The sequence below is a fragment of the Echinops telfairi genome, unplaced genomic scaffold, assembly GCF_000313985.2.
Source record: "Echinops telfairi isolate 266 unplaced genomic scaffold, ASM31398v2 ScPeMD7_3533;HRSCAF=4204_1, whole genome shotgun sequence".
Lineage (NCBI taxonomy): Eukaryota > Metazoa > Chordata > Mammalia > Afrosoricida > Tenrecidae > Echinops > Echinops telfairi.
The window spans coordinates 6,723,970-6,746,371 of NW_022107432.1; the positions used below are offsets into that span (position 1 = coordinate 6,723,970).

The following is a 22,402-nucleotide window of genomic DNA, read 5'->3' on the forward strand; positions in this document are numbered from 1 at the left end:
CCAAACTTCTGTTCATAGGTCATATACAAAATTTTGCATATAAGAATACTTATTTGTTGCCTTTAATTGTAATTCTTGCAAACCTCCCATTGTCTTTCCCTGCCACCATCATTTTTTGCAAATGTTCACTTACTGTTAGCTAAGTAGAAGAGAAATAGTTTAAGAAGATTCATTGTCAATATTACGATTAAGGGCCATGCCTGCTGTACATTCTTGTTGACCAAAAAGTCAGCAAGTTGTATGAGGTGCCAGAACCTGGGTCAGCGGAAACGTAGCCTGAGAGAGTGAGTCATGGTTTACAGACTTATAATCATCCACGAAGGACCTTTTCACAGATGCTGAGAAAGTAGCTTAGAACACCCTGGTTTTTCTTAAAGAATACAGTAGTAATCTTGGGTTTATTCTCTGAAAAACCAATGCTCATCAGACACACAGATTAATTATTTTTCAGAATATGGTTGTGTACACAAGGCTCCCAGAAGTTAGTTGTGTGCTTTAAACGTTCATGACATTTCTATTTTCCCCCTCTGGAATTTAGCTCTCTTCTTTTTCTGATTAATATCTGTTGTACATTATAATTAAGACATTAAAAATGCAATGCTGAAAATGATTTTAAAATCTTTAAATGGCTTGTAACAGAATTTTATTTCTCAAAGGGTTTCTACTTAGGTAAAATCTGCTTAGATTATGCCCTTTTGTCATATGCTTGGTAAATGTTAAATCAATGCAAAAGGAGTAGATTTGTATTTCTAAAAATAACCTCTTTCACAGGAAGAAGAACTAAGGAAGAGTGGGGAAGCCAAATACGCACACTTGAGTGATGAACTTCATGTATTAATTGAAGTGTTTGCTCCACCTGGGGAGGCTTATTCACGTATGAGTCATGCATTAGAAGAGATTAAAAAATTCCTGGTTCCCGTAAGTGCTTTATACTTTTTATAAATGCGTTTCTCATCCATTTCTATTAAAATCATGCCTTTGATCTTGATTAGCTTTTTGGAGTTAGTACCTATTTTGCAAAGTCAGTATATATTAAATGGTTGATATGAAGCTGAAAGAGAAGAGGATCTACAAGATGCTTGGCACGGTTTGGCAGCATTCTGTGTCTTCAGTGTAGTACATGTCTTGCTCTAGTTCACAGCCATGAAGTAAAATACAATAAACTGTCTAAGTACAAATAGATCATTTAAATTGTACACTTTTTTCTGTGTCCTAATCACTGCATAGTTGACATATATTTGTAGCAGTTGGTAATTAAAGAGAAAGCATTTTCAAGTAAAGTGGGAAATAGATTAAATTTGTAGTATTTGCAATAAGACAATGCTTATATCATACTGGGTAAAGTAAGGTGCTCAGTGAGATGGACTGACCCAGTAGCTTAACAATGGACTCAACCTCACTACTAATTGTGTGGAAGAAGCAGGGCTGGGGAGTGTTTTTTTTCTCTTGTACATAAGTTAGCTATGTGTTGCAACTGTATGGCACCTAACCATGACAATAGTATTAATTTAAAATATAAAATCATTGCTTTTATGGTATTCTGTCAGGGTTCCTATTTTTAGGGTCCCTGGAGTTATTGAACAGTTCAAACGCACAGAAGCCTAGAGGTTTGGGGATGTTCAAAGTCAGCAGTTCAAATCCCCATGTCACTCTGAGGCAAACAGATGAGGCTTTTGCTCCAGCAGAGCCTCACAGCCTGAGAAACCCTCGGAGGCAGCTCTGTTCTGTCCTATGGGATGGTTATGAGTTGAAATTGGCTTCATGGCACTCATTTTTAAATCATCTGTCTTGATAGGTTCAAATATTTTATTGGAAAATCAGCTGTTTCATTCTGAAGTGACAAAGAATGTTCAGTTTAAGACAGAAAATTCAGGACTTAGTATTTAATAAAATTCCCTTCTGAATTTCTAAGAAAAATAAAAGAAGGTTGGATGACTAAAGCTTCCCTGGGTGTTGACAATTTCACATTCTAGGAAGAGGTCAGTCAAACAGAACTCTTGGCACCAGTTTTAGAGCTGGGAATATGATAATTAAAAGAGAATGCTGAGTAAAGTTTTCTGGAATGCCTGGCTAGAAATCGTGGGCGTGAAGAGAGAAAGGGGAGGGATTCGCTAAAATTAATGTACAGAATGAAGAAGAATCACAGATAACGAAACTCAACAATAAACTCAAAGGAAAGGGTCATTTGATTGGCAAAAAATTAAAAAGTTACTTATTTGGTAGTGGTTTTGAGCATGATAAAAGGAAAACAAGTTTAGGGAAATGTCAGAATATAATATTATGATTTAGTCAGATCATCTATTTATGTGTAGAGTTTAAAATTAACTTCTGTCAAGACAAAGTTCTAGAATAATCCTATATCACTAATTATCCTCTACCTTCATATGGACAATTGATTACCCGGTGCTTATCTGAGCACCTCCTTAAATAGGCTGCATATTTCTTAAGAATGAGGATGTTATGTTCTTTGTTCCTTTGCCTCCAAACGAAATGCTGTTTGCTATTGGGTAAAGAGTTTTACTATATTTAGCTCAAAGCAGACATCTAGGATTGCCTACATTACTAACTCATTTCCTGACTGTAGACAAGTCATTTACATTTTCAGAGCTTCAACTTATTCCTCTTTAAAATGAATATAACTATAATTGACCTCTCTTACAACTATTAGGAACATTAAATTAGGTGGTAGATAAGAAATCACTTAGAACATTATCATGCACTATGTGCATACATAGATACATATATGTGTGTATATGTATAGATATAGAGACATACACATGGAGGGATTTTATCTATGTTGTTATTATAGTTTATAGAATATTGGAATGATTTTTTGGAGGGATAACATAGAACACAAAATAATATTTCATTGTTGCCTCTCCTGGGCTCCGGATAGGTCAATTCCCTTTATTATAAATGCCAAAGATGCATCTCACGTAGTACTTTTTAGACCTGAGGATACTTATGACACTTTTATTTAGACTCCATGGCAGTGGGTTTGTCTTCTCTTTTGAGTACTGAAATCTATGCTCAGTGTGGACATGGTTGGCTACATCCCTCTAGGTCAACCTTGCACCCCACCCTTTAACCTGGCACCTGACACAGTAAGCATTTAGCAGGATGACTGCTGCAGTACTTGGCTAAAGTTGGCAGGAGGGATGCAGAGGGATAAAGCAGGTATCTGGGTCAAATTTTGATGTGGTGGTACAAAGATTATGTGGACAGCAGCGAGCTGAACTCACCCATGTCTCTGCAGGAGAAAATGGTGGCAATCTAATTCCATAATCAAAAATAAACCTTGGAAACCCACTGGGCTAGTGTACTCTGCCTTATAGTTTCTCTGAGCTGGAATGGTCTTGACAATGGGAAGTTTGGCTTAGGTTTTAGACTCAACTGTCAAGAAGGTTCAGTGGTGCAAGTATCTCAGCTGCTAAACAAAAGGTTGGCAGTTCCAACCTACCCAATGGCTTCATGGGAATAAGACCTGATAAAACACTTCCATAAAGATTGCAGTTAAGAATCCACCATGAGATATTTCTACTCTCACATAAGTGACTATAAATTGAAATTGATTCATTCACACCTAACTACAGCAACACGCAACGACCAAGATCCACCATAGACACAGGCACAAATGGAAATTAAAAATATGGGTCAGATTTAGGAGCTATAGTGATGCAGTTGTTAAATACTCGGCCTCTAACTCTAAGGTTAGCTGTTCAACTGCATGTTGGCTGGTTCAACCTGACCCTGTCTAGCTCTGTAATTTTATTCTGCGGAATTGATCATTCAATATGTTACAAACATTCTGACTTTGGGTTCACTCCTCCCTAAGACTCTATAATGTCCTCCCAAATATTAACACAGTGTATTTGTTTCCCAGGGCCGCTATAGCAAAACTATCATAAATGGCTTTCAAGAACAGAAATCTAATCATTTCTGGAAGCTAGAAGTTCGAATTTAGTGTGTGGTCTAACATCAGCTCCTCCCGTGCTTACTGTCATTGTCATGTCCCTTTGAATCAATTCTGACTTACAGAGACCTCATATAACAGAGAACTACAGTACAGAGTTTCCTAGGCTGCAATCTTTACTGAAGCAGGTCTTTCTCCCGAGGAGCCACTCGGTGGGTTCAAACCAACACACTTTCAGTGAATAGCCCACTGCTTTCACCATAACTGGCAATTCTCGGAGCTTCTGAGCTCGTAGATTTCATCTGCCTCAGCCATCAGCTAGTGCCATCTGTGCATGTCTCTTTGTCTATGCTGTCCTTTATATAACGAGGAAGAGATTAGGTTTAGGATGCACCCTAAACTTTTATGTCCACATTAATATACAAAAACAAACAAGTGAAAGACCAAAACCAATTGTAAAACAGTTACATTCAAAGGTATAAGGGTCAGTTTTCTAACACAATACAATTCATAAAAGATAGCTACCCATCTCCTTGTCATTCAGTACTAACCTCACAAATGTCAGCACTATAGAAATTCTTCCCCAACTACATAATCTAAAGTATCTCCTGCCCTCTCATTGCCACCTATCATTCACTCTTGTGGATTGTGTCCAGCTTTTTACTGACCACTTATTTAAGATTGAAATCATTATAGGATTGATCACTCACCTCTAGATTTCTCTACTAATTTGTTTTATCCAGAGCTCTCATATCTCTCAGATATATGAAAGGGTTTCAGAAAGTTTAGAGAGAAATGGAACTGAAAGATAACATTTTACTTCCTCCCCCTTCTGTATAGTACCCACCCTTCTGTCCAAAACTTGTATGTCTTAAACTGCAGACTTTGAAACCTGAAACTCCTCATGAGAAATCTAAATGTCTTAAAATGTGGGGAAATAACACAGTTCTAGCACTTTAAATAAATCGTCAAAACAAAAGAAATATTATTGCCCAGAATGAAAAATTCTGGTCTCCATTTAATCCCTAATAGCTTACCAAAACAAGAAAAACTCACCCTCTCCTACCTACATCCTACCCTTCCTTGGTAGAATGAATAATTTTGGACTTCTATGCATTTTCTAATTTTATGTGCGATTATATAACATTTTCCTTCTATGAATGATGTTTCACTCAGCCCACTGTGTTCAAGGATCATCTTTGTTTTTATAAGTGTTTGGACTTTGCTTCTCTAGATGCCCGAGGAACACCTCTATTTCTCGGTATCAGTTGCCATTTGGACGGATGTTTTTCATTTGCAGCAATTATAAAAATAATTACTCTCTATTTTGTGCATTAAAAATGTACACCTGACAGTACCAACACTGAGGTCTGAGGTGACTGTGAGTGACAATAGCACTGGTTGTGCTAGTTAAGGTTGTATGTCAACTTGACTGAGCCGGGATTTTCAGTACTTCAGCAGTTATCTAATGGCATCATTTTGCAGTGGTTTAACGAAGTAGCTGTTCTCCACTCTGCGTTATGATGTGATCATCTTACACGCACACATAACGCCAGTTTTACAACGGCAATCTAGTTACTGGACAGGTGAGGAGTGAGTGTGCAGATTTATTTATCCATGTTATTTATTTCCAGTGTTTCTCCAGTTTGCTGTTATCGAATAACCTGCGGTGGGTCTTATAGAGGAGTCTATTTGTGTTCCAGTGCTCACTCTTTGTGTGGGTCCATTCCCAAGACTGGGATAGGGGGGGGACACAATATTTAAATGTTTTGCTGCTTAAGGTCAGCAATTCGAACTTACTCGGTGTCACCAAAAGAGAAAGAGCTAACCATAACCTCGTGTAAGCGTTACTGCCTAGAAAACCGTGCAGGGCACTTCTACTCTGCCGCCCGGGGTGTACATAGTCCACAAAGACAACTCATGGCCACCCAACAATAGCAAGGTAGGACTTAGATGGTAAACATTTTGAATCCCCATCAAACTGTTTCCTGAAGTGGCTGTACCATTTTACATTTTCATTAGTTTCTCCACACCCTCACCAACACTTGTTTTATTTTGTTACTAATTGCCATTCTAATAGGTGAGAGTAGTATCGTGTTGTAGCTTTGTTTTGCATCTCGCTACTGGTAATGTTGGGTCAACCTGGGACGTGGACCAGCAAGATGGGCAGCTCACGCCCCCCAGCTGCTCCACGAGAGGAGAGAGCTCCTGCTCTGGGAAAAGCTTGCAGCCTCAGAAACCCCAGAGAGGGTAGCTACGAGTTAGAATCAACTCAATGGCTATGGCTGTCGCCGTCATTGTTGTTGTTAGAAGCCATCAAGTCCCTTGTGCCTCCTAGTGCTCCTACGCCCTTCTCCAAGGACCAGTCTCTCCAAAGTAGATGAGACAGAACTTCCCCATGCTTTCCGCTAAGGAGCTCTCTGGCTAGATTTCAACACAGATCTGTCTGCCCTTCTGCAGTCGCTGGTACTCAACAGTCTTTTCCAACACCACAGTTCAAATGTATCGATTTTCATAGATCTCCCTTCTCCAAGGCCCAACTTTCACATGCCTATGAAGCTATTGAAAATGCCATGGTTGCCGTCAGCCATACGCCAGTCCTCGAAGTAGCATTCTTGTTTTTCAACACTCTAAAGGGGTCTTGTGTAGCATAGTTAGCTGAAGCAGTAGGTTGGGTGTGGTATTGGGTTTTCGTTGTTAGGTGCCATCAAGAGGTCATGGCCATCTTCACAAGTGTGCCTATGCATGAGCCCCCGGTTGCAGGCATTTGTCAATCCATTGAGGTGAGGCCGTCCTCTTTGTCTCTGCCCCTCCGCTTTACCAGCATCGTGTCCTTCTCCAGGGACTGATCTCTCCTGACAATATGCACAAAGTATGTAAAACGAAGTCCTGCCATTCTTTCCTCTAAGGAACACTCTGGCCATATTTGTTCTAAGACAGATTGGTTTTTCCTTTTAGCAGACCCCGTCCTTTCGATGTATTTTTTTCCAGCACCGCAACTCAAGTGCATTGATTCTCCTTTGTTCTTCTGTAGTCAACGTCCAGATTTCACATGTATCTGAGGTGATGGGAAATATCGTTGCCTGGGTCAGAGATACCTTAGTCCTTAAACAAATATCTTTGCTTTTTAGTACTCAAAATACTGTGTCTTTTGACAATTTAATGTGTCTTTTGATCCCTTGCCTGCAGCTTACATGAGCATCGATTATGGGTATAACAGGCAAAATCGTTGACAATTTCCACCTTTTCTCCATTTATCATGATGTTACCTATTAGTCCAGCTTCTATGGCGATTTGCTCAGCATCAAGATTGGACAAGTATAGAGAGGAGATACGACCCTCCTGCACACCTTTCCTGACTTTAAACCATGCAACATGTCCTTGTTCTGTTCCACGACTATCTTGATCCACATACAAGGTCCTCATGCGCACAATGAAGTGTTCTGTAATCCCCGTTCTTCAGGAGAGTGTCAGTAGTTCATTATGGTCCACACAGTTGAAGCCTTTGCATGTCAATAAAACACAAGGGAACATCCTTCGGATATTCTCTGCTTTGAGCCAAATCCGTCTGATATCAGCTATAATGTGCCTTGTTCCACCTTGTCTTCTTAATCTGCCCTGAACTTCTGGCAGTCCCTTATCATTGTACTGCTGCAAACACTTTTCTATCAGTTTGTCATACTGTGTGGCTTGTGTGCTTCTGTGATACTAGTTATGCCATTAGAATTTAACGCCTTAGAGGGATCACATCAAGTGAACAGTTTCAGTGCAGTTTCTAGGCAAAGAACAATGAAGAAGGACTCACGTTGCCACTTTGAAGACAGTGGCACTGAACACATGTAGTGTTTTAAAACACAGTCAGGTACTGATGGCCTAAAGTTGCAAACCGAACATGGTTGGTAACGGGTAGGGGCAAGGTCATTGCAGCATGGGTGATGCAGTGGGCTGAGTGGTGAGTTACTCACTGAGATGTAGTTGCTCCAAACCCACCAGCTGATCACAGAAATAAGTGGAAGCTCTCTGCTCCCATAAAGAAGTATAGTAGAAAAATACCCCTCTGGAGCTGTATACTCTATCCCATAGGGTCGCCGTGAGTTCGAATCCTCTTGAGCACAGTGGGAATTTGTAATGGCTAATTACATTGAGTATCTTTGCATATGCTTGATGATGATTTCATTAGCCATTTTGGTGAAATGGCTGCTCACACCCTTCGCTCATAGTTTGATTGGGTCATTTGTCTTTTGGGTTAAGTAATAATAGTATCTCATGTATTGGGCTTCTAGACCCATTTCAGATATATGATTCCTGAAAATTTTCTCTTAATATATAGCTTCTTTCACTTTTTTGACAAACTTTTTCTGATGAACGAAAGTACTTAAAGTGTATGATGTCACATTTATCTGTTTTTTCTTTTACTACTTATACATTTTTTGTCCTATATTATATCTAATTCTTAAAAATTAGATCCTGTAGCCAATATTCACTTCTTTTATAGTTCAGGCAGCCAAATTTGGCTGTGCAGGTTGTATTCTGTACAATGCTTGTGAATGCTACTCTGTAGGTTTCCCTTAATGTAACTTACCTTATTCCAGCCCAAGATAAGAGCACTGAAAATAATATTGTTTACTTTTCCTAAATTAAGCTTATTCTCACATTCAATTAATTTGGATTAATATGTTTTATTAACATTTACCAACTCATGATTGAAGCATAATACATTTTTTAATAATTATAAATTTTGCAGTATTCACAAAAACTGTATTATTTGAATGTATGCGTATATACACTTTTATTTTTTTTAAAAGATTAAAGGAGGAGTTTTCAATGAAAAAGTTTTATTTGGGGCACAGATATAAACCTATTACTTAAATTTCCCTCGTTAAAAATAGTAGTTGTTATTACTAAGAAATCTTACTATTTCTTTCTCATAAGCTCTGTCATGGGCCAGAAACTTTTACAACATGGCTGTATAAGTAATCATAACTGACAAAACTTGAAAACTACTTGTCATGCCTTGAGTCTCTAATGATCATTACAAGTCAATATGATTTAAACTGGAGGGTCATATACCTAGAAGGTAGATATTCTATATTAGTAAAATAGATGACTGTATACTATATGTATACATGCATTTGTATCCATCAGACTCATATAAAGTTTTCATCAATTCAACACATAAAGTCGATCCTCTAAGTTGTTTATTTTTTTCCTGCGTTAGATATTTGTCTTGATGAGAGAAATTATTCTTGAAATAGGGATAATTAGGGCATATTGCATCTTAAGGCATTTAGATATTGAAAACTCACTTAGAAAGTCTACCACAAATCTGACTATGATGGGAAAGTAACCGTTTTCCCCTCTATGATAAAAGAAATAAATACATTCTTACCTTTCATTCTTCAAAGACTCTAATCCTAGCTCTGAAATGGGAAAAGGACACTGATTGGTAAGAAAACTACCCAGATAAGTAAATTGATGAAAGAAAATGGAAAAGGAATTTTTTTCAGTCTAGGAAATAGAACAGAATTTATATGTTTATACATGGACAACATCTTATAAATATGTTCAAAGATAATAAACATAAAACATGTTCCTTCAATCCATGCTATAATCCTAGAAAAGGTGTTTGTTTGGTGAGAATCTCTTATGCAGATGACTATGTAGGAAAACAATATGTTAACCAAAACTTATCAGGAAAAGTAGCCGCTACAAAAGGCAGGCAATGGCAGGAACATGTGGCTGCTTAAGGCAGGAGTTCCCTCATATTACTATCTTCAAACCAATTCATTTCCTGTTCTTTCCTACAATTAACCGTATTCTAATAGTGTGGTAGCTAATGGCAGTAATCACAAAGCCACATGTATTTATGCAATCAGTGCTTGCTCGGAAACGTTTCCTGTGTTGCTGTAGGACTACAATCAGATGTAGATTTTATTGGAGAAACTTGGAAGCATCAACTATGGAGTGCTCCATCTTTTCGGACGAGTTGCAATGTGGTGAGGAGCAACAGATACTTCATCCCTGTTTCTTAAAACTCACTGCTCTTGGACCCATTCTATCTCCTAGTGACCCTCCAGGACAGTGTAGAACTGCTCCTGTAGTTTCTGAGACTGTGACTCTTTACTAGACTGGAAATCCATATCCCTCTCCTTTGGAGAGGCCGGCCTTTTCAAACTGCTGACCTGCTGGTTAGCAGCCCGGCATGTAGCCACTAGGCCATCAGGGCAAATATTATTGAAACTATTATGGATTGACTAAAGAACAATTAAATCTGTCTTGAAAGAAGTATGGCAAGAGGGCTTCTTTTAGGCAAGGATGGAGAGATACTTTGGCCATGTCAGAAGAGATCAGACCCCGGAGAAGGACATTGTGCTTGGTAAAATGCTTGCAGGGTAGCTGCAAGAAGGAAGGCCCTCACTGACACGGACGGACACAGTGGCTACAGCAATAGGCTCAGACATAAGAGCAATCACGGGAAGTGCAGGTGCAGGTCTGGCATGGTTTCCATCTGTTCTATATACGTTACCTTGAGTCAGGACCACCTTGATTGCACCTAATGACAATTTATCTTAACATTCAACTAAATGCACTTTGTAAATAATAATAATCACTTTTATTATTTTTATCAGTACTACTTGGTGGTTGGTTTTTGTTGTTTTGTTTTTTAAATAATTTTATTGGGGGCTCATACAACTCTTAGCACAATCCATATGTACATCCATTGTGCCAAGTACATTTGTACATTTGTTGCCATCATCATTCTCAAAACATTTGCTTTCTACTTGAGCCCTTGGTATCAGCGTCTCATATTTTCCCCTCCTGCCCCCACTTCCCTTCCTCATGAACCCTTGATAATGTATAAATTACTATTATTATTTCATGTCTTACACTTTCTGACATCTCCATTCACCCACATTTCTGTTGTCCATCCCCCAAGGAAGGGGGTTATATGTAGATCATTGTGATAGGTTCCCCCTTTTTACCTCACCTTCCCCTTCCTGTCCTGTTATTGCTACTCTCATTATTGGTCCTGAGAGGTTTATCTTTCCTGGATTCCATGGTTTTTTAGTTCTTATCTGTACCAGTGTATATCCTCTGATCTAGCTGGATTTGTAAGGTAGAATTGGGATCATGAGCGTGGGGTGGGGTGGGGCAAGTATTAAAGAACTAGAGGAAAGTTTTATTTTTCATTGGTGCTATGCTCCACTCTGTCTGACTCATCTCCTCCCCTACCCTTCTCTAAGGGGATGTCCATTTGCCTACAGATGGGATTTGGGTCTCCACTACACACTCCCCCTTATTCACAATGATATGATTTTTTTGTTCTTTGATGCCTGACACCTGATTCCATCGACACTCATGATCACACAGGCTGGTGTGCGTGTTCCATGTGGGCTTTGTGCTTCTCAGCTAGATGACCACTTGTTTATCTTCAAGGCTTTAAGACCCCAGAGGCTATATCTTTTGATAGTCAGACACTATCAGCTTTCTTCACATTTGCTTATGCACCTGCTTTGTCTTCAGTGATCATGTTGGGAAGATGAGCATCATGGAATGCTAGATTAATAGAAGAAAGTGTTCTTGCATTGAGGGAGTACTTGAGTAGAGGCCTAATGTCCATCTGCCACCTTAATACTAAACCTATAAATGCATGCACATAGATCTATTTCCCTATCATCGGATATAAATATATTTACATATATATATATGCCTGGATTTAGACCTCTATATATAAATGCCCTTTGCCTCCTTGTCCTTTCTCTATTTCCTTTTACTTTCCTCTTTTTCCACTATCATGCTCAGCCTTCATTTGTGTTTCAGTAATTCCTCTAGGTTATATTGACCTTGATCAAGCCTTACCAGACCCCCTACACCCTCCTCACCATCGATTTTGGATCACTAGTTGTTCCCTTGTCCCTGGGTTGGTTAGTACCCACTTCCTTTCCCCACCTTCCCTTCTCCCGTCTCCCATGTCCCCCTAGAACTTTGGTCCTGTTGTTATCTTCTCAGATTGATAAGATATCCTGACTATCTTATCTAGATAGATCTGCAGAGATAATACAATGGACAAAAAACAAGACAAAGTAAAAGAAAGCAACAAAGGAAAACAAAACAACAACAATAAACCAATGGCAAAAAAAGAGAAAAGCCTATAAACAGCTCAAGGTCTGCTTGTTGACCGTTAGGAGTGTTTTCCTGTCAAATCTGATGGGGTGCCATGCCCTGGCCCCAAAGTCTAGTTTTGGAAGGCACCTATGCTCACCACTATACCACCAATGCTCAAAGTCTATTTTTGGTACTCCCTCAGGACTTCCTTGATTTGCTCCCCTTGCTGTTCTGTTGCACATCCTTAGTTTTTTGCCTCAGTGTGGTGGGATCAGATCGGGCACGATTCCCACATTGTGTCTCCAGTATTGTTCCCTGTAGGGCTATGGGTTTGTGAGGGATGTCTTGTCTCATAGTGAGGCTGGTCATATGGTCCTCTCTGTACATTGGCTGCTCTGAGCAGGGATATCGTCCTCAAGGCTTGGGAACCAGATTGTGCTCCACTCTCTCTTCTTCTCTCTTCATTTGCTCCTGTGTGCCTCTGATCAGACATTTTCCTCTCCCTGAGCTGTAGCTTCAGTGCTGTCCTCTGAAGTAAATTCTTCTGGGGGGAGGGGTCTGTCCACATAGTTGGGTTTGGGTCGGCCCCTCAGACCTCTCCACTGGTTCCCTGCTTCATGCTGGCATGTACACATCTTGTACACCAGGTTGAAGTCTGGTCCCTCTTTCCCTGTGGAGATATAAAAAATACCCTCCCCTTGGGTAGGTTAGTGCCCTGTTCCCCACCTTTGGTGGTTGATTTTATGAGTTAAAGGCCCGCAAGCTAAAACTTCCAATGCCATTCTGACTCATAACAACCAATAGAACTACTCTCGTTGGTCCTTTGGATCAGCTGGTGGTTTCAAACCGCTGGGCAAGAGGTTAGCAACCTAACTTGTAACCCACTATGCTGCCAGATTGCATTGTTGTTATAAAAGGAAAATACTCATTGCCGCTGAGTAGATTTTTACTCCTCATGGCACAGCAAAGGAGTCCCTGAGTTTTCAAGGCTGCAGATCTTTACAGGAAAACAAAGCTTCATCTTTGCCCTATGGGGTGGCTGTTAGGGGTGAACTGCTGACCTTGGAGTTAGCAATGCAGCCTGTAACCCCTATGCCACCAGAGCTTCTTGTTGTTGTTTATGGTATTCATTATGATGATGAGTGAAGTGCAAAACCACTGATCTAACTGATTAACTGACAGAGCCTGAGAGACAGATGAAAGGGGGTGATAACCATGACTTACTACAAACACTCAAAAGCTCCTCACCTCTCTCCTTTGCAGATAATCACTGAACTAAGTGTTTTGGTGCATTAGCAGACTGTGGGTTTAGGATGTGATTGTCTGCTTTCCAATTTACAGAACAATTTATCACTAATTATATCTGATCCCATTTGCTGACAGACATTTAAATTCTCCAAAAAAAACAACAAAAGCTCCTCTTGCCAAGATCTGCTACTGTTGTTTAGGTGTTCTGCATCATTTTCCCATCCCTACTGACATCTTGATTTCTTCCTGATGAGTTGCTTTTCCCCATTAACTAACATTATAATCAAAGGAAATGCTTTTGCAATTCATAGAGCGTCTTCATAGCACGAAGGCTTAGTGGCATATTTAGCAAGTTGCCTGTGACATAAAAGATCTCCGGAACCTGAGAGTACAGGTTTATTCTTTAAGAAAGGGGCCTCACCTCTTAGTTGCATTAAATTCTAGAAAATTCTAAAAAAACCCAAGGTGGCTAACAGATATTTTATATATACTCAAAATATATTCTCAGTATTAAAGATCAGTATTTACATAAACTGATAAATAGTGCAAACAATGACTACAGGTACCTTTGTAGATGGAAGAAACAAACAAAAAAAATCAGGATTTTTGAAGAATATTGTACAACAAAAAACACTATGGTTGAAAATTTAATTAATAATCACAATCTGTAAATATATACTTTTGAAATGAGTATAGAACCTAAAATAAATTTAATAAAATGAATTATAATTAATGTAATGGGAAATCTTTATTTCAGGTAATTCAGCACATATTTTCAGCCACCCACAGAGGAATTCTACTCTGTCCTATAGGGTCTCTATGAGTAGAAATGACTTCATGGTAATGAGTTTGTAATAATCTTTATTTGGGCAATTAAAAAGGCCAAGCCCACTTCCATTAAGTCAATTCAAACTTCTAGCAACACTGCATAGGTTTCTGAGGCTGGGCACCTTTACGGAAGCAGTTAACTCCAACTTTCTTCCACGGAGCTGTTCTCAGAGATGGGCTGCACTAAAAGGTGAGCAAGTCGAAGTTGCATAAAGGCATTTATTTATTGAAGGAAAGAGACCTGCACTAAAAACCGGCCAGGGAGATGTCACAGAAGCCCGTGCCTCTAGAGTTAAAAAGTAAACTCCATTGTACGGCTGTTGACTTTGTCCAGAATGGGCATGTTATTTTGTGGCAAGGTTTCTCCTTTGGGCAGTTTCTGCAGTCGTATGAGTTTTTGTTTGGTTGTTTTGTTTTTATGAGCTAGTCCATGCCTTTTCCATTGGGCATGTGCCCATCAATGGGCCAAGTTGGAAAAGGAGGATTCAGAATGGAGTCGGTAGCGAAAATATCTGGGATACTTAGCATAACTGCTTGGGCATGTGCACAAGTCCATTATTCCTAGATGAGATCGAGAGTTACTGCTGGGACCACCCTTTTAGATTGCTTGGTGATCACAAGTGGTTTTGCGGTGCCTGCCTCTTAAACTAGTGGAGCTGGGTCTTTTAAGAAGAGGAAGCTTCCATCACAAAGAACACTGAGGTGCAGACTTTAGAGATTTTGTGAGGCGTTTTACAAAGTCACCTTGTCCATCCTGCTCCTGTTAGTTTTTGCTGCCCTCTCTTTATGACATTGGCTCTGCACCCTGTGGTGTCTCCAGATCGTGCCCATTCTCATTGGTTAATTTAATTTGTGTAGTCATTGTTTCCTCTATGCAGTGCATGCTTTCTTCAACAGCTGGTGGGTTTGAACCGCCAGCCTTGTGCCTAGCAAGTTCCATGTTTTCCTAAGGCTTCGGCTGGAGAGTAGTACAGGACAGTCTTGTACTGCTGTCTTCTAGTGTCCACTATTGTGAACGTAACCTGTTGCTTCTCTCTAGGAATGTGAAGATTATTTAATCGATCCTCATTCTGATGTCATATATGTCAGAGTAGGACAGCTTCACAAGATACCCAGTGGCTAACTTTTCAGAAGCGGATCTGTTGGCTTTTCTTATGAGGCTGTGCAAGGTGGACTTCAACCACCGCCCTTTCAGTTAGCAGCCCAGCACGTAATTGTTTTTACCACCCAAGATACCGCCTCGCCTTTTGAGTTCAAGAATCTCACCAGAATATGCGTATGCCTGGTTCTTTCCCAGTACCCCAGCCTGAAATAAGTGAGCCTTTACAAATGACAGCATAAGGTCTTCTATTATTTGTCTAAATACTTTCTATTCTGCATAATTTCCTGTTTCTCCTTTTGTCACCCCTGATACAAATGAGAAGCTCCTGGGTCTATATTCCAATTGTCTTTTTCTGACCATTCTAATCTCCTTTTCATTTTCCTGAGGACACATGCTCTCCGTGATAGCCCATGGTCATTGCGACCAGAAAAAGTCAAGACTGCGTAGTTTGAGTTGTTTAAATTGTTACTCTGCATGCCTTTTATGTTGTATTTGTTTTTTGGGTTTTTTTGCTACTTCTGAAAATACTGTACATGAATATTCTTAGATGTTTCTCTTGTTTTTCTCTCCTGGTTGTTTTCTGCTCTTTCTGGCAGATTTATTCCCCTGAACCATTTTATGATTTCTCTTACTTATTCAGGCTGGTCTTTCCTCGGTATGTGCCTTGTATTTTCTTCCTTCATTTTTTTTTTTAATCAATTTATTGGGGCTCATACAATACATCACAATACATAGATCAATTGTGTAAAGCACATCTATACATTTGTTGCCCTCATCATTCCCAAAATTCGCTTGCCTCTTGGTTTCCGTTTTTCCCCCCTCCCCTTCCCTTCCTCCTCCCCTCTCCCCCATGCACCCTTGATAATTTATAAATTATTATTATATCTTATATTACACTGCCCAGCGTCTCCCTTCACCTACCCCTCTGCTGCCCATCCCCCAGAGAGGAGGTTATATGTAGCTCCCTGTGATCAATTCCCCCTTTCTACACCCCCTTTCCTCCTGGTATCGCCACTGTCACCCCTGGTCCAGAGGGGTTCATCTGTCCTAGATTCCCTGCATTTCCAATTCCCATCTGTACCACGTGCATTATCTGGTGTAGCCAGGTCTACAAGGCAGAATTGGGGTCCTGGTCTACTTGGGTGGATGGAGGAACCTTCAGTTACCAGTCTTTAAAATGGTATACAGTAAAATAATCTTCTCTGCTTGATAAATGATACCAAAAAATCAATCATTTAGAGAGAAAAACTCCATTTGTTTGTCAATCTCCTTCTATCCCCCCAGCCTTGAGGACAAGGAAAATTGACCCTTCATGTCCTTTTTGGTCTTTCAATGCAAGCAGACTAGGCATTCTGGGGGTGATTTACAGATGTTGTCTTTTGTTATCATCACAAATCTGGGAGGATGTGTTATACCTAGGGCCCATTCACTACCATCGAATAGACGCCCACCCCTAGCAACTACAGGACAGGGCAGAACTGCTCTTTGAGTTTCTGACACTGTAACTGTTATGGGAGTAGAAAGGCATGTATTTCTCCTATGGAACAGTCAGTGGTTTTATACTTATTTTTTAATAAGTCAGTGGCTTTGAACTGCTTACTTTTTAGATCTCAACCTAACGTGTAACCACTACACCATAGTTGAGAAAATTTAAGGTAAGTAAGCCTGTAATGACAGTAAGTACTATCTCAAAGATTGCACATTATATCATTCTGACTTTAAAGTCTGTAGTTTTCTCACAATAGCATGCTTTGATCCACACTGGTCAATAGAAAGGAGCCCTGGTGTCAGGAGAGCCAGTCCCTAACAAATTATTACAGGCCCAGCAGGCACAATTGTAAGTGATAATATGTAAAGATTATAGTGAAGTCATAGAGAACAAAAGAGATAGGAGAGAGAATAAAATGAAGGAGTCAGACATATTTCATATTAGCATGCTAACTTCAGCCCCTCTTGGTGGTCCACATGTGGATGTGGAAGGTGGGAAGGGCAGGGGAGAGAGCAGGGAAGGCAGAAAGGGGAAGAGGGGACAGGGGAGAGGGAGACCTAGGAGAAGGGACCTGAGGAGAGGGGATGGAGGAGAAAGAGCCTTTATTTTGGGGGGGATATTTGTAGGTAGCTATAAGACATGCATATTCAGGAGTTACATGAGTCACAAGGTGGGTGGTTATCACCGTAAAGTCCCTGAGCTCACAGGTGAGGAAACCCAATACCCACACTCGGGGAAGGCAATGAGGAGGGATGTGTACCTTCCATGGAAGGAGATGATCAAGGAATGTCTGCATCTACAGGGAGACAGAATCAACCTTCTGCTCACTTTAAGGCAGCATAGCTGTTGAGGGAGACTCTGCAGGGATTCCATTTGTTAGTTTCCCCCAGCCTGGTGTGCTGTCAGGTGAGCTTTGGACTGTTAACTACAAGTTTGGTGATTCAAACCCACCAACAGTCAGGAGAAATTTACGAAAATTAAGGCTGTCTGCTTCCTGGAAGATTTACAAAGCCTCTGAAGCCCTATATTGGGTTGATATAAGTGAGAGTAGGAGCCTTGATAGCACAAAAAATTGGATTTGGGGCTGCTAACCCCAACTTCAGCAGTTCAAAACCACCAGCCATTCCTGGGGAGAAAGATGAGGCTTTCTATTCCTGTAAGGAGTTAAATTATTGGAAACACATAGGGACTGTGCTACCCAATCCTACAGAGTTCCTATGAGCCAGAGTAGACTTGATGGCAGTGGGTTCTGTTTGGTTTAATTGAGTCAAAATCAGCTCAATAACTGTTGTTTTCTCTTTCTTTGTTGTTTTGGTATTAGAAGAAGATTGGTTGGCTGAATTAGAAATTTGCATTTAATGCCAGGGCTGTTGATAAGTGACACCGATTCAGTTAGAATACATGAGAAAATATCTTCTTTGTATATTTCCATTTTGTATCTTCCAAGGGAAGTTTAAGTTTTCATTTTGTTTAGAGATAAACATGATCAATAATTGATATCAGAGGATCATTATTTACCAATGGAAGAATGATGATATTACCGAGTGTTTTTTTTTAAAGTCTAGTTTCATCTCGTGAAGTTATGTAATCTATGAAACTAGACATTTTATAAAAATTAGTTATGCTGATATTTCTCTTACTGATTACCTTTTTTCATTATTTCATTTGTAGTTACTTTTGCTTTCAAATAAAATATTTTTGCATAAATTTCGCTTGAAATAAAGCAAATTAAATATAGGAAAATCAATAATGAAACAAGTAGGTAGGAGTTAAAAGTTCTAATTTAATTAATTCAATCATTCCATATTCAACAATATATTTGGGCATGCAGAGTGTAAATATATTAAATATTTCATTAGCTTTATCTGTGTTTTTTTCCTATAAGATTAATAAAGAATAAGAATTTTAGTGAGGATTGCTTAAAATGTCATTAAAATATACTGAAACTATGGAGTTGTTTTTTGACTAGTCAGATCTTTATTTGGGAGTAAGAAGAAAAATCTCTAAACAAGTCAATCAAGTAACTTGGGAAGGAAAGTTGAATTATTGCTAAAGGACAGCGGTATTACTTTTTGTTTTTGATTAGTTAATAACTCAGGAAGGGCTATTGAATTATATTAGTATGAAATGATCATTTATTGGTACTCCTATTTACAAAATAAGTCAATTTTTATTTATGTTAATTAAGTGTTGAAATGCTTCCTTTGGTGTGAAGTTCCTTGATGGTTCTGGGAAACCTGTTTTCTAAAGCTACTGTATATATATATAATTTTTTGGTTGTCCCATGTGTCTTCATTCTCAATTCTGGAGTTTAAATTTTTAGACGTTGGCTTCTATAATATGAACATTTAGTCACTCATATAAATATAACAGAAATTAGAATTTTAAGAAACTATTTTTATCCTGCTAACCAGATTACCGTCAACCAGGAGTCCACATTCTCCAATTATTCATTAACTTGGTTTAAGTAAAGATAAATTGAGAACACATGGTTTCGCAGTAACATATTCTGTCACCTTTGAAGGGGTAGAGTCTAGCATGTCAATCAGGTCACAGCCAATGAGGCCTCTGTGTGGGCATGGCCTTCCCCTGAGGATTCTGGGAACTCCTTTCTTCCTCCTGGGATGAAACATCCTGCATTGTCTTTCCTGCTGACAAGCCACATGGGGACACGCTGATGGAGTCAGAGCCCAGGAGCTGGAGGAACCACATGGAGACGCACACCAGCACTGAGATCCTTCCACCACCACTGGATCTATAAGACTTTCTCTCTGTTCCGCAGTCTCTCAGACTAAACCTCCATTGGCCAAGAAGGTAGGCCTGCCTATCACTCTGTTCCATAGTTCAACCATTTCTGGCCAAATGGGGATAAGATACCCCTGAGTCTCAGCGCTCCTCCTCTGAGTTTTCATGCCACATCTCTAGTGCATCTTGTCTCAGTGGCCACCTCCACTCAGACAGAAATCTTGAACATTCTCTTCCAAGGTCCTTGGGGCTTATCCCTGTGATCTTGTTTTAAGGATGGCTCTTCCTATAGCCAGGAGAGAGGTAACAAAAACTGACCAACCCCCTCTACTAGTGCTGCATGCACTTTGTTTGCATAATCCCACCCAATCATTTGGTGGGAGTTACATAGACTTGAGTCGAAGAGCCATATTATAAAATTTCGCTCGACCACAAAATTCTTTGCAAAAATCACACCAAAACTCACTGAAACCATTGGCATGTTTTAGCATGGTCTAAGCTGATTGTCTGAATTCACACCACACCATCATGAAGGAAAGGCCTGATGATTGCTTTCATTAAGATTAAAGCCACTCAAAACAAGCTGAACTGGAGAGGTCTGGGACAGCTCTATTCTGCGACACATGGGATCACCATGAGTCAGAATTAGCAGCAATGCATTTGTCTTTGTCTGGCACATTGTCCTGCATTAGAAAAACAAACACATTGTCATCGAGTCGATACTGATTCATAGCACCCGCTTGTGGGTTTCCAAGATACAGCACTTGTTTCTAGGAGTAGAAAGCCTCGTCTTCCTCCCATGCAGGAAAGGAGCTAATGGTGGTTTGCTCATGCTGATCCACAGCCCAACACTTAACCACTATCCCACCATGACTCCTTTTAGTTACTTTGCATTTTCTTGCTTGTCCTTGTTAGTATTAATATATTTTTTATCTGAGAAGTTGTAAAAGCTTTGAAAAGCAACTTATGAGGAAGGATGAATGTCAGAACACGTATAGCTACTCTCCTTATTGTATTCACAAACAAACAAGCTACATTAAGGACAAGATTTCAACTAACTACATTTCTGGTGCAAAATAGAGTCATCATCTTATCTCAGACACATTTTCAAATGCAAAAGAAAGAAAAAAAGAAAAAACAAAAAAAACACTGTATAATGTGTGTGTGTGTGGGGGGGGGATGTGCTCGGAAATTGATGTGGTCATGATTGTACAATTCTCCTTGATATGACTGAACAATTGAACTATTGAATTGTATGATATGTAAGTTATATGCCCATAGAACTGTTGGAGAGAAAACATGGTATGTGTGTGTGTTTGTGTATACACACTGAATTTGGGGGGTTTATGCATAGCTAACAAGTCATCAGGAAGCCCCGTGCCACAGTGGGTTATGCATTGGGCTGCTCTCTGCAAAGTCAGCACTTTGAACCTCCTAGCTGCTCCGTAGAAGAATCGTGAGGCTTTTGCTCCAGTTAAGATGTACAGTTTTGGAAACCCAAAGGGGGACTTCTAGAGATACAATGAGTTGTAATTGACTAGATTGCAGTGAGATTTGGTTTTTACTTTTGGATTAAATGGACAAGTCTAGATTTTAAGGGGAATATTTCATTCCAAGGCTATATATTTTTATCAAAATGTGGCAAAGCACACATCACATTTGTAAGAATGTCAATATCAACCTTATTGATTTTATAAGCAAAGGTAAACTTAGATACTCTGCTACCCTGCCATTAGATCCAGCCCTCTTTGTCACAGAAAACAATTGCTGTGTCAAGACTTTTATATAGACTCATTCATGTAATGAGAGACCTGAAGGAATTTTTAAACTCAGAATAATTGCTAGGTTTCTAGGGTAATCTATCTATTTTGATTGGGGAGAAATATTTCTGTTTCAGCAAACCTTAAAGAATTTCCAGAGTTCCAGATTCAGAGAGTAGTTTGAAAACTGTTGGGGGGGACTACAGCCCTTATTTTACCACTGAAGAACCACAAAGATAGTGTGGTTATCTGAAGTGCCTGAGATCAGGATCAAGAATAGTTGCCTTCATCAGGAACGTAAGAAAACACTATGAACTCCCGATGCCACAGCCTCTCTCTGCCCATATTAGGGAGGACTAAGCAAGGTAACCACAAGTGATAATTACTGCGTAATTCTCATTGTGATATTCTGCATGTAGAGCTCATCTAAGGCCTATTTCCTATCACATAGACAATCCTGCATTGATTCTCTTTAAATAAGCTTTTTGCCAATATTATTTTTGCAGGTAAGGCAGGTAGAGTTTTTCTTCCTTTTTCTGAAACATTCCTTTTTTCCCTAATATATTTATAACAAGTCTGTTCCATTTGGGGACATCTCATATGCTTTCCTGTTCTTATTTTCACGGTAAAAAAGGAGTTACATACCCTTAGGGGAAAACACTTCACAGTTGTTTTAAACAAAAGGAAGAGCTGTGTCACTGACTTCTATGGTTCAAGGATAAATAATAAAATAGCACATTCTGGAATTTCACATTACTACTAAACATTCTATGGAATAACAAGGCTTTTCTAAAAGTAAATTGATGCCTCTTAGACTATACTGTGTTATTTCTCTCAGTAAGCAGTAACAGTACAACACTCAAATGAAAAAACAAATCCATTTGCATCAAATCAATCCCAACTCACAGTCAAATCCACTGCCCTCTATGGGGGTCTTACTAGAGCAGACGGCCTTATCTTTCTTTGATCCTTAGTAGCGCTGCACCCAACACACAGGCCATCAGCGTTCCTTATTTAGAAATGAGACTGCAGAAGAAAAATAGACTGTCATTTTCGCCTCCAGATTGTTCATCCAGCCTGTCTTATTTAGACAAACCTGGGGAGATAATAGCATGCACAAAAACAAGACAGAGGAAAACCAAGCAACAATGTACAACAAAACAGCAACAACAAACTACTGACAAAGAACAAATTAAAACACAACAAAGAAA

General features: G+C 39.5%; 1 protein-coding gene across 3 annotated transcripts in view; it reads left to right on the forward strand.

Annotated features, from left to right (window-relative positions):
- Nucleotides 1–22,402, forward strand: part of KHDRBS2 (KH RNA binding domain containing, signal transduction associated 2) — a 696,574-nt gene that overhangs the window by 333,239 nt on the left and 340,933 nt on the right. For all 3 annotated transcript variants that reach the window (XR_004047149.2, XM_004696331.2, XM_045294878.1), the window contains exon 4: nt 772–918. Coding sequence is in view for 2 of the 3 variants with exons in the window: in XM_004696331.2 (XP_004696388.1) it covers nt 772–918 (147 nt within the window). In the remaining variant the exon portion in view is untranslated. The remainder of the gene's footprint in view (nt 1–771; nt 919–22,402) is intronic.